At 39.9% G+C, this 12,167-nt stretch overlaps 2 protein-coding genes across 8 annotated transcripts in view; one reads left to right on the top strand and one right to left on the bottom strand.

Moving 5' to 3' along the window:
• The window catches only part of STRADA (STE20 related adaptor alpha), a 424,012-nt gene that overhangs the window by 338,572 nt on the left and 73,273 nt on the right, over nt 1–12,167 (top strand). The window lies entirely within an intron of this gene.
• The window catches only part of TANC2 (tetratricopeptide repeat, ankyrin repeat and coiled-coil containing 2), a 372,265-nt gene that overhangs the window by 21,361 nt on the left and 338,737 nt on the right, over nt 1–12,167 (bottom strand). For all 7 annotated transcript variants that reach the window (XM_066363072.1, XM_066363071.1, XM_066363070.1 and 4 more), the window contains 3 exons: nt 8,220–8,313; nt 1,792–1,925; nt 935–1,058 (listed from right to left, as the gene is read on the bottom strand). In XM_066363072.1, the coding sequence (XP_066219169.1) occupies nt 935–1,058; nt 1,792–1,925; nt 8,220–8,313 (352 nt within the window). The remainder of the gene's footprint in view (nt 1–934; nt 1,059–1,791; nt 1,926–8,219; nt 8,314–12,167) is intronic.

Here is a 12,167-nt window from a genome sequence, read left to right on the forward strand (position 1 = left end):
ATTGTCTTAGCTTCCATGTGCCTCCTTTGGATACAAGAAAAATACTAGTTGTGCAGGATTACAAAACAACTGATAAAGTTAAATCAAAATACAATCCCTGGAAGATGAACATTTATTGAGTGTACATTAAAAATTCCAAGTTGGGGCTGACCAGGCGGTGGCACAGTGGATAGAGCGTTGGACTGGGATGTGGAGGACCCGGGTTAGAAACCGTGAGGTTGCCAGTTTGAGCGCAGGCTCATCTGGTTTGAGCAAGGCTTACCAGCTTGAGCCCAAGGTCGCTGGCTTGAGCAAGGGGTCATTCACTCTGCTGTAGCCCCAGGTCAAGGCACATATGAGAAAGCAATCAATGAACAACTAGGGGGCTGCAACAAAGAACTGATGCTTCTCATCTCTTTCCTTTCCTGTCTGTCTGTCCCTATCTCTGTCTTTCTCTGTCTCTGTTACACACACACACAAAAATCCAAGTTGGGAGAATACTGATTTAAGGAGTTTTGAATATTAATTTGATTAAAATACTAAAGATCCCTGAAGCCATAAGCAGGGTCCCCAAACTTTTTACACAGGGAGCCAGTCCACTGTCCCTCAGACCATTGGAGGGCCACCACAGTGTTCCTCTCCTCTCATTGACCACCAATGAAAGAGGTGCCCCTTCCAGAAGTGCAGTGGGGGGGCTGGATAAATGGCCTCAGGGAGCCGCATGCGGCCCGCGGGCCGTAGTTTGGGGATGCCTGCCATAAGGAAATAGAGAACGTGAGAGTAAGAAGGGTCCCACTGTATATAAGAGGAGAGGAAATGGACTTCTCATTTTCTAACCATCTGTATTAATAACAATATATGTTCTTAACATTCCTTGGAATCCATCACTGGAAATCATGAGTTCCTTGTGTTATTATGGGCACTGACCACTCAGCTCTGGCATCTCAGGACTGACCTTGTGCAAGCAGAAAATCCACAGTTCCTAGATGGCCTTCGGAAGCAGCCATCATCAGGGGAGTCCGGCCCTGCTTGTCTGCCATGTTGACATCGGCTCCATGGGTGAGCAAAAGATCAACAATCTGCAAGTGCAGAGAGACAGGAACCAATCACCCAGGAAGAGCTACTAAGTAAAAAAGAATTTAAGATAACAATGGCCAAGACGTAGACTAAGCAATCCCATAACTGTAGCTCTAACACAAGTGACTGCCTATGTCAGTGCCGTTATATTGACCTCTAGAAGTTGCAAAGCTGCCTACAGTGAATATTTACCACTGAATTGAATACAACAGAGTGCCTGTAATAACTCTTTAGCACTGTTTGGCTTTTAGGGCCTTTTTTACTACTCAACTACTTCAAAGGATTATTACCAATATGCTTTCTTTTCCAACCTAAATGTAAAAATGAGCATTTATCCAGAAGCCAAACATCTGGAAAGACTGCATAACTAGAATGTATATCTACCACATTTTCTTTTAGCAAGTCTCTGATTAGCAGGAGTCTGTTAAGATATGAATCTTCCTGAGAACCTGTGGATACCGTGAAATGTTCTCTGAAAAGAGGTTACTCTATGACCAGGCTGTCAAAAGTAACTAGTCCTTCCATACAATCTAGAAATGATGATGATTTTGAATGCTAACTTTTTGACATATTCTCAACTATAGTATTATACTCAGGTCATCAAAACAAATGACTGCTGGGTAACCCAAACTTTGTGATTCTTTTTTTTCCTTTCCTCTTTTATCTCTGTGCATCAGAAGTTCCTACCTAGAATTCGCCCTTGCCCATGGAACTGGAAGTAGCTGTGCTGCTTACCTGCCAGTGACCTTGTCGGACAGTGCTGAATAGGGGCACCACCCCTCGGCGGTTTGGCTGGGCCACGGCCGCCCCTTGTTCCAAGAGCAGACGACACACCTCCAATTTGCCCCTTCCGGCTGCAGCTGTCAGGGCTAAGGGCAGAGAACATACACTGAAAACAGGTGACTCCTGCCATCTCCAATCTTCTGTGTGAAACATGGCAGAATAACTGTGTTTGATGAAGATAACTGCTACTTTACTGCCAAGAATAATGATTTTAGCTATTTTTGCCATAAAGAAAAAATTTGAAGAAAATCAATGAATAAAAATACATTTAAATGGGTTTATTTATTATATGTGAAGACAGTAATAACAATAAATTACTGAAAAATCACCTTTGACCAAACTTAGTTGCTGCTATTTTTTCCTATCCCAACTGTCTTCTCTGCTTTGACCTACCTCTTTTTTGGTACCTCTTCCTGGTTACAATCCTTCTACTGCTCTATGTGTGGCTAGAATGCAGAGGAGGGCTTTTGCAGAGTAAGGTCTTTTTTTAGAATTAGGTAGGAACAGCCTCTGGCCAATCTCTATTCCTAGACTCTTAAACCCAAAAAACCAGAAACTGCAGTCCATGGGCCTCAGGCCAGTTTTTGTTCTTTTTCTGAGTTGAGAAAGACATTTCTAGTATATCTGCAACCACTTTTACATGAGGATCAGAACTGTTCAAGGTAATAGTCATAAAATGACGACAAAGGTTCCTTTCTTGTGGATATGAAATAACAGAGTCACAGATAAAAAATAGCTATAGTGAGTATAAAGGACACAGCTGGAAGAAATTTAAAACATTCTTCTTTCTGTGCTGTTGCCCGTTGTTCACGATCTTTGATACAGCAGAGTCTACAAATGCCTATTTCAACCTCTGAGCACTATTTCAACAGTAGCAAGAAGAATTTGGAGATATACTTTCTACTAAGTCCATATTTGAACAAATATATTTGTCTCATTTCTCAAGGGGATCTCAAATGCATAGGTTTAGTGTTTAAAAGAATAGATGAGGATAGGAAAAATGGTAAACACTGTTAGAAGATGGGAGGAGTTATATACTTTAAAGAAAGAGGATAGAGAAATTTTTTTCATAATTGACTTGGAAAACTGATGTGGGAGTTAGTTAGCAGGCCCTTTTTATTTTGGCCACCTACTCTGATGACAAATCAGAAAAAAATAATATTTGGCAAGTACAGATAATATTTCAGTTTGCAAATGTTGGTATCCAAGGAGGGAAACAATTAAAATTCAAATCAAATGGTCACTTGTAATCTTTTTCTTTTAAGTGAAAATTGTGGCATTTTGTCTTTGGACTTAGCCAAATTTATCCACAACTGACTTATATGCAAACCAAAATAACCTGTAATTTCCACTAAGATAAACCATTAAGTAACCTTTTCCTTCCTCAATGATAAGAAGGGCTTATGAAGAAAAATGTAACAATTTTAGAAGATGTATTCACATAATGACATGTATCAATGCCTTGTCTTATATTTATTTTCAGTTGTATTTCAGAAGTCCCAACATTATTCCTGTCCTGTTTCTCACAGAAGGGAAGAGGCTTGGTCCTATCTGGGTAAGAGGTATTTCTAAACTCCAAATGGATGAGTACAGGTATTAATTGGGTCTGACTGTTTATTTGACAAAGCAGCTTTATCTCTTATTCTTTAAATCAAAATCAGTGATCTTCCCTTTTTCAAGTTTGTATTTCTAATAGTTCAGGACAAACAAAACCAAACCACTACACTTCTTGGCTCAGAACACAAGAGCAGTCGACTGGAACTCATTATGTTGTATACCTTCAACTTACACAATGTTATATGTCAACTATTTCTCAGTAAAGCTGGGGTAATAAAAGAACTTGACTGAGTTTGATACTTGTGAGGAACCATAAAATCACCTTGTTGGTATATAAAACAAATGACTTGGATTTTTTTTTAAGCATGTGAGAGGGTGGGGAAAGATAGGGACAGAAAGACAGACAGGAAGGGAGATGAGAAGCATCAACTCATAGGTGCAGCACCTTAATTGTTCATTGATTGCTTCTCGTAAGTGACGTGATGGGGGGCTCTAGCTGAGCCAGCGCGCCCTTGCTCAAGCCAGCAACCTTGGGCTTCAAGCCAGCGACTATGGGGTCATGTCTATGATCCCACGCTCAAGCCAGCAACTTGTGCTCAAGCTGGTGAGTCTGTGCTCAAGCAAGATAAAGCCTGCACTCATTGGAAAATTTCTAACTCCCATGTTCTGATCCCATTTAAAGTAGCTACTAGGTGACAGGGTTGCAGCAAAGTTCCCTTTTAATGTCCTACATGTGGGGGTTGGAGGGAAAATATATTATTTTCCACAAAAGAATTTTGTGGAATACCATCCTAGAGAAGATATGGACAGTGTTTCAGAATCAAGCCTGTCAGCAAGGATGTCAGTTCACAGTACACAGGTGAAAAGCACAACAGTGCCCATCGGGAAAGCTAAACTTACACTGTCCTCTCTAATCTGGAGTTCTATTGCTTTGGACAGTCCATTTCAATCCACCGGGTAACACATTTATATGAGAGAGAATGTTCCATTTGGCCTTTTTCTTTATTGTGTCTTCTCTGTTGCTTAGGTTATGATGTAATTTGGCAGGAATCTCAAAGCTGATAGTGGGACACGGTCATTAACACAGCTGGCAGTTTCATCTCGGAACAACGTAACTCTGTTAAATGGGATCTGTGCTTTTCAAAATCTAAAAGCAAGGAGTTCCTTTGGTTGGATTTTATAGAAGTCTTATCAAAAACTGTTAAAACATTTTTGGGAAAAAAAATGTTTAAGGTAAAGCCAGTTCTGTAAAACAACAATTTGATTTTTAGACAAACACAGCAGTTTAGAGTCTAATCTCCTCCTGAGACCGGTAATAAAATTTGTTCTTCAGTTTGTCAGCATCTCATGAGATTGATATAAATGGTCTTTTCTCAAATGGAAACATCTAAGGAGTTCGAAGAGGCAGACAAGATACAGCTCATAGTCGGGGAAATAGCCAAAGTCGGCTTGGATGGGATGCTGACACTAAGTAGAACCGGGCAAAGCAATTGGTTCTTTTGTTTCTATTTTCAACCTAGAAAGAGTGCAGCAGACAGGTCATGTAAGGCCAACAGGAGGGAAGTTGTTGGGAGACATAAACTGATCATTGCCTATCCAAAACAACATTAATTAAACATTTATTGAGCTATTTGTCAGATACTGTATCTCTGCTCTTAATCATGGTTGAGTAAGAATAACAGACAAATACGTTATGATACAGTGTGATATGTACAACAGAAATAAGTCCATGGAGGTTGGTTGTATGGAGATGGCACAGAGGAAGAAGTGTCTGAGAAGGTCTCTAGGAAAAGAGAAATAGAGAAAAAGACACAGGAGACTTATAGGCGTTCAAGGGCAAGGAGGAGACATGTCAGGCACAGGGAGAGCATGTATAAAGACAGTGTATAAGGTGGGAAATAGCATGTTTATTGTTACTGGAGTAACTGGAGGAGATAGGTAATAGATGAGGCCAGATCATGACTGGCCTCATCTTTCATCAGAGAAATTGTGACTCAGAAAGATCACTTTGGCTGAGGTTTGGGAGATGAATCACAAAAGGGTGAGGCTACAGACAAGAAGATCATTGAGGAAGTAGTTGCAATAATTTAGGCAAGAGTTATGGGTATCTTGTTTATTCTGTGAACTCGCTTCTTTTGGGCCAATGGATGGCTCAGGCCCTCCAGACTTGCTAGAAGCTTTTAATGCTGGTCCTAGTCTATGCCCATAAGACAAAAGAGAGGAGGGAGAGGTGAACAACCTTGTCACTTTAATCACTCTTCTTCTGTGTTGTTCCTTAAAAAATCTGTGAAAACCCTGTGGGAAAGGAAGGGGTCAGGCAGATGGTGAAAGCTGGTTGTAGGAAGATGCTGTCTGGAAGGATATTCTAGTGATATGCTTTTAGAAAATCCAGTATGTGAAAATTATACCTCAATTAATATTTCACTATATGCTAAGATATAGTTCATTGATTCTAAGTTGCACTTTTTTCCTTCACATTTTAACATCTCTGAAATTGGAATGCATCTTAAAATTGATGCGTAATAAAGAATTGTGCCAGTTTAATAGGCAGAGCGTTTTTATTTTTTTTCCTGTAGTGACATATAATAGAATGATTGTTTACCTACTAATAGCAGTGTCTTATATTCAGTACAATAAGCGTACAGATTGTTAGAAACATCATGACCATTGTATTTTCGTTAGGCAAAATTATGTTGTTTATAGGTCAGCGTTACAGATATGAGACTCCAACCAGCTGGTTGTAGGTCACAGACCTTCACTCCCTATATAAGAGAAATGTATAAGATTTTGCCTTTGGAGGAAACATTAGAAGTCAATGGATCATTATAAATTTTAAATGATTATGTGATATAAGTTAGAAAGAAACATGCATGCTTAGTAAATCCATCACTACAGACAGAAAAGCAAATCATCTATTCTACCTAGTTGTGAGTTGTCAGAACATTTTTACATAGCAAAGACATTATTTTCCCAAAACTTTTCTGAGGTAAAATAACTTCTTATAAATCTATTACAAATGCATTTCATTCTAGCCTACATTTAAATAGCATTTTATGTTTGTAATACTGAAATTATTTCATATATCAAATACAATGCAATTCTGATTATGTGCAAATTGACACAAAGCTTTGATGTTATTCAATCTTGAGATATGACACACATGTAAGACAATGTAACAAACTTTACTGCATCCTTAAAAGTATGACATGTCTTAAAAGCCCCAAGACCATAAAATTTTATTCTAATAAGCAATTCATATCAATAAAAATAAGTCTTCTACTTAGTTCACACTGCTCTTGGAAATTTTTTAGTAATTCTTTTAAGTATAGCACTAGAATGTATTTGCTATTCATCAGTATGACTGTTAGTCTAGTAATTTCTATCTATTATCACTACTGCAACATTACTTGTTCTGCTCTCTCCAGTGGTCACATGTACGTGTCCTGACAACAAGAATCTGTTGAGAGGTACAGCAACACTGTGCTGGGGTTGGCTTTGCTGAGAGGAGCAGTAAACCAACTAGGAACAGTTCAGAATAGCTGATGTCCTGGTCAGTCTTCTTCCCAGTCTGCCCTCTGGCTTTCCTCAGGGTGGGGTCCCAGAGACAGCAGCTGTTTTCAGCTGCACATTTTCCTCTAATCTGTCACAGGCTCTTAAGCTGCAGCTGCTTGGCATCTGCTCCCTTTGGCTCTTACAGAGGAAGGGATTGTTTGAGAAGCAAATTCCTGGGATTTGGACCATTCTACATGATGTTAAAGAAACCATGAAACCTGTATAAGATTTTTGCCGTGAATGGAAACATTGCAATTCAGTAGGTAATTATAAATTTTAAATGAGTTCAGCCTGACCAGGCAGTGGCACAGTGGATAGAGCAATGGCCTGGGATGCCAAGGACCCAGGTTCGAAATCTCAAGGTTGCTGGCTTGAGCATGGGATCACAGACATGAGTGCGGGATCTTCTTATTTTTAATAACATGTGGACTTTAAGCAAAACATATACCCTTATCATTTGGTAAATCTTCTCCCTAAATTTGCTATCAGTATTGGTCTCCTTCTCCTGGCAAATATGACACATACCTGTGGTGACTCTCCAGTTTTAATTGTCCTGGTTTCATAAAAACACATAGAACACTAATGTTTTTCCAGATGTTCCAGTTTAGATTTGGGAGAAAGACAATAACTATTTCCTGCAAAGGTCACAAAGAAAAGGCTTCTGTTTGTGCAGTAAATACCAAGCATTACAGAAGCCGCTTTGCTGCTGACTGAGCGATGGTACGGGGCTGTGCATCACAGGGTGGCGCTCGCTGTGCACCCAGACAGCACCTTTATTCATCCTGCATCAGTTTAACTGTGTCAAATGCCACTCCGCCGTGATAACACGTGGTGAAGCCAGAGGTGCAGATAAAAATATAACCTCCTGGTTTATAATTACGGGTGAAGAGACTTATTTTGATGGGAGAAATGTTTATTCCTAACTGCTACAAGGATCACATTTAAAAAAGGCCAGAACTATTTTTTGCTCTTGTTTGGCACATTGTAAGGAAATTTTCAGTCTTTTAAAAATATTTGGAAACAAGAGCAGGGGAAAGTTTTGTTTGAAAGAAGACTCTGGTGCTAATGGTATGGGGGAGCTAAAGGGAAAGAGCATTGAAAGAGGGAAACTGCTTAACTTATTACTTTGGCTGCATTGGTCTCCAATACAGAAACCACAAGGGAGGTGCCTAAGGTACACCAGAGAAAAAGTCAGGGTGGGAGATGCAGAGAGACCTCCACACAAACACAACACAGACACGAGGTAAGAGCGTGATGTCCAGGACAAGTACCTGTCTCTCCCCAGAGACTGTCAAAGCTGTTGATCTGTGCCCGCTCCACTTCCTCTTCATCTTTTTCTGGAAGATCAAGTAGGTAGGAGACAATCTGAAACAAGAAGTTGTGTCAGCTCAAACTTCAGGTGGAAAACTATGCTACCGACACTAGCCTGTGAGGTTGGGAAGCCACCCGGGTGACACAAAGTTGCCTGCCCACGAAAGGAACAGAACTGCCTACCACAGCAGAGAAACCCACACCTGCCACGATGAGCATGGCTCCTGCCAGGTACAGTTCACATGTTCTCCTGAACATAATTCACCTGTACAGCATGTGCTTTTTAAAAACTACATATTCCTCATATTTAAGTTAAAGAAGCAATCCCTCATCCTCCCAACAAAAATACCAATAAATAAACAGATGTAACCAATCAATGAACAAAAAACTAAGTACGAACAAAACTTAGGGCCTGTATTTCTTCAGAGCAGAGCCATTATCTTCTTTAAGTACAAGGACCATTTTGGGGCCAGTAAAGGGAGAATGGCTGCCAACAATAAAAGTGAGTGACAGTTCTGTTTCCAGAAATTTAACTGTAGAGAGTGTTAAAAAAAAAAGCCTCTCAGAGATAATAAAAATTCCAATTTTATTTAATTTTCCCTTGGTGACATCCTTGGTCAGGGACAGGGTAGCTGCGTCATTAAAGCAACTGATGCAGTGGTGTGCTGATGTGTATGGGCCCATAAAAACGGACTGTTAAATTTTCAAGACTTTTGCAAGCCCGTTGTTAAACAAGATGTTAATTAAAAATTAAATTATATTTAAAACAAAAGTTAAAAACTAAAATCTCATAGTTTCCTGATTATTTAACTACATTTTACAATTATCTAAATTGTAAAAGGGGGCTCTAGAGATTATTTATACATATTGTGTCTGTATGATGAAATATTACACAATGGTGTGCTACTGTGCATCTCTTTACAACTTTGTGTTCAGTGATGTCACACTGGTAGTATGAAATGGGCCATGAAGGAAATATTTACACGCTGGAAACTGGCAAACATTATAATAAGGATTTGCTTAGTGCTAAAGCTCAAAGAGCTTCCAGATTAATAAATATAATTTGCATGAGGGTAAGAATAGTTTAACAATAGATTTAATAACAATAAAATTATTGGAAAAAGTTAGTAAACCGGGGTACAAACTCCGTTTATCAAATCATGGTTGAATTGCCATCATAGGTTGGCTATGACACTTATTTAACAAACATCAACAGAAGCATTCAATTAAGCTTATTGTGTATTTCCTTATTATTTGTAAACTGTGTGCTACATGTTCCAAATTTACAATAAATTTAAGTACAATTATGCATTAATTACTGACTGGAATATGTTGAGAAATGTGTTATGAGGCAATTTTGTCTTTGCCTGAACAACAGAGAGTGCGCTTGGCACAAACCTGGATGGTACAGCCTACTACACACCTAGGCTGTATAGTCTAGTCCAGTGTTTCTCAACTGCCGGTCTGGCTGGTCCACCAGAAATTTCGTGCCAGTCCATGAAAAACTTAACCACCCTGATGTTGTATGAAGATTACAGACTCAATGATCTTAGATTTGCTTATGCTCAGGGTGATTTGTCTTAGTGGTCCCCAACATAATTCTCCTATTTTCACTGGTCCCCAAGTGTAAAACCACTGGTATAGCCCAGTGGTGGGATTCAGCTGGTTTATACCAATTTGGCAGAACTGATACCTAAGTTTTTGTTGAGTTTGGCGAACTGGTTGTCAAAATGACAGTTGTAATTGGGGTTCTCTCTAAGGTGGGCACCTGGGCAGCCACCCAGTGTGGGAATCACAAATTTACATTCCTTACTCTTTTTAACATTCATCTGTTTAACAGCTTAATCTAAGAGCCCATAGTCACGTTCATTCCATTCATAGGTGAAAAATGCAAGTGCGGACACCAGTCAAGAAGCAATATGGAAATATCTTAAATATCTTACTGTTTTTTTGTCAGGTATTATTTAATATTTTTTCATTAATACTTTAAAACTCTTATAACGTAATCTAGTTTTGTGTACCTCTTTTATTCTTAGTATTAAATGCATGAAATAATAAGCTACCTTCTGGTATATCGTTTTTTTATACTTAAAACGGTCATTAGAACAGAGAACCAGTTGTTAAATTATTTGAATCCCATCACTGATACAGCCTATTGCTCGTAGTCTACAAAACTGTACAGCACATTACTGTACTGAATACTGTAAGCAAGTGTAACACAATGTTAATTAAGAATTTTAAGTATTTGTGTATCTAGTAACAGAAAAGGTACAGTAAAAATAAGATACAAAAGATAAAAAATGGCACACCTGTGTAGGGCACTTACCATAACGGAGCTTGCAGGACTGAAGTTGCTCTGGAGTCAGTGAGTGGTGAGTGAAAGTGAAGGCCTAGGGCACCACTACTGTAGACTTTTTAAACACTATACATTTAGGCTACACTAAATTATAAAAACATTTTTCTTTCTTCAATAAAAAAATAAACCTTATGTTACTGTACTATTTTTTATAATTTTAAAAACCTTTTCAACTCTTGTATTAACATTTAGCTTAAAACAAAGACATTGCATAGCTGTAAAAAAATATTTTATGTCCTTATTCTATAAGATTATTATTTTTTTTACTGGGACAGAGAGAGAGAGAGAGAGAGGAATAGATAGGGACAGATAGGAACAGAGAGAGATGAGAAGCATCAATCATCAGTTTTTTGTTGAGACACCTTAGTTGTTCATTGATTGCTTTCTTTTCTTTTTTTTTTTTTTTTCTTCGTATTTTTCCGAAGCTGGAAACGGGGAGAGACAGTCAGACAGACTCCCGCATGCGCCCGACCGGGATCCACCCGGCACGCCCACCAGGGGCGATGCTCTGTCCATCAGGGGGTGATGCTCTGCCCCTCCGGGGCGTCGCTCTGCAGCGACCAGAGCCACTCTAGCCCCTGGGGCAGAGGCCAAGGAGCCATCCCCAGCGCCCGGGCCATCTTTGCTCCAATGGAGCCTTGGCTGCAGGAGGGGAAGATAGAGACAGAGAGGAAGGAGGGGGGGTGGGGGTGGAGAAGCAAATGAGCGCCTCTCCTATGTGCCCTGGCCGGGAATCGAACCCAGGTCCCCCACACGCCAGGCCAATGCTCTACCGCTGAGCCACCGGCCAGGGCCTGATTGCTTTCTCATATGTGCCTTGACCGCGGGCCTTCAGCAGACCTTGCTCGAGCCAGTGACCTTGGGTCCAAGCTGGTGAGCTTTTGCTCAAACCAAATGAGCTCGTGCTCAAGCTGGCGACCTCGGGGTCTCGAACCTGGGTCCTTCCGCATCCCAGTCTGACACTCTATCCGCTGGCCACTGCCTGGTCAGGCTATAAGATTTTTAAAATTAAAAAATTTTTGTTAAGAACTAAGATTCATACACACATTAGTCTAGGCCTGCACAGGGTCAGGATCATCAACATCACTGTCTTCCACCTCCACATCTTATACTACGAGAAGGTCTTCAAGGGCAGTAATATGCATGGAGCTGTCAGCTCCTGTGGTAACAACGCCTTCTTCTGGAACACCTCCTGGAAGACCTGCCCGAGGCTCTTCTTGAGGAGGTGTCACTCTCTTCAGAAATATGTCCATGCTGGTTAGTTTTTTTTTATATTCCACCATAGTTTTGCTTATAAGCAGATAATGTACTATTAGTGAAAACTTTTTGGTGTTGGGACCCATGTTTTCAAACTTTTTAAGGAGCTTATTGAGGTCTGCAAAAGCTTCTGGTAAACTCTTCACTGTGAATTTTTTTGGGGGGTTCTTCTTTTTCTTCTGCAATTTCCTTTTCTCTTGCCTTTTGTTCAGCTATGTGGTCCTATTCCAATTCCAGCACCTCCTCATTTGTCAATTCCTTGGGAACCACTTCTAGGAGCTCCTCAATGTCATCC

Source organism: Saccopteryx leptura, chromosome 2 (genome assembly GCF_036850995.1).
Source record: "Saccopteryx leptura isolate mSacLep1 chromosome 2, mSacLep1_pri_phased_curated, whole genome shotgun sequence".
In the NCBI taxonomy this organism is placed as follows: Eukaryota; Metazoa; Chordata; class Mammalia; order Chiroptera; family Emballonuridae; genus Saccopteryx; species Saccopteryx leptura.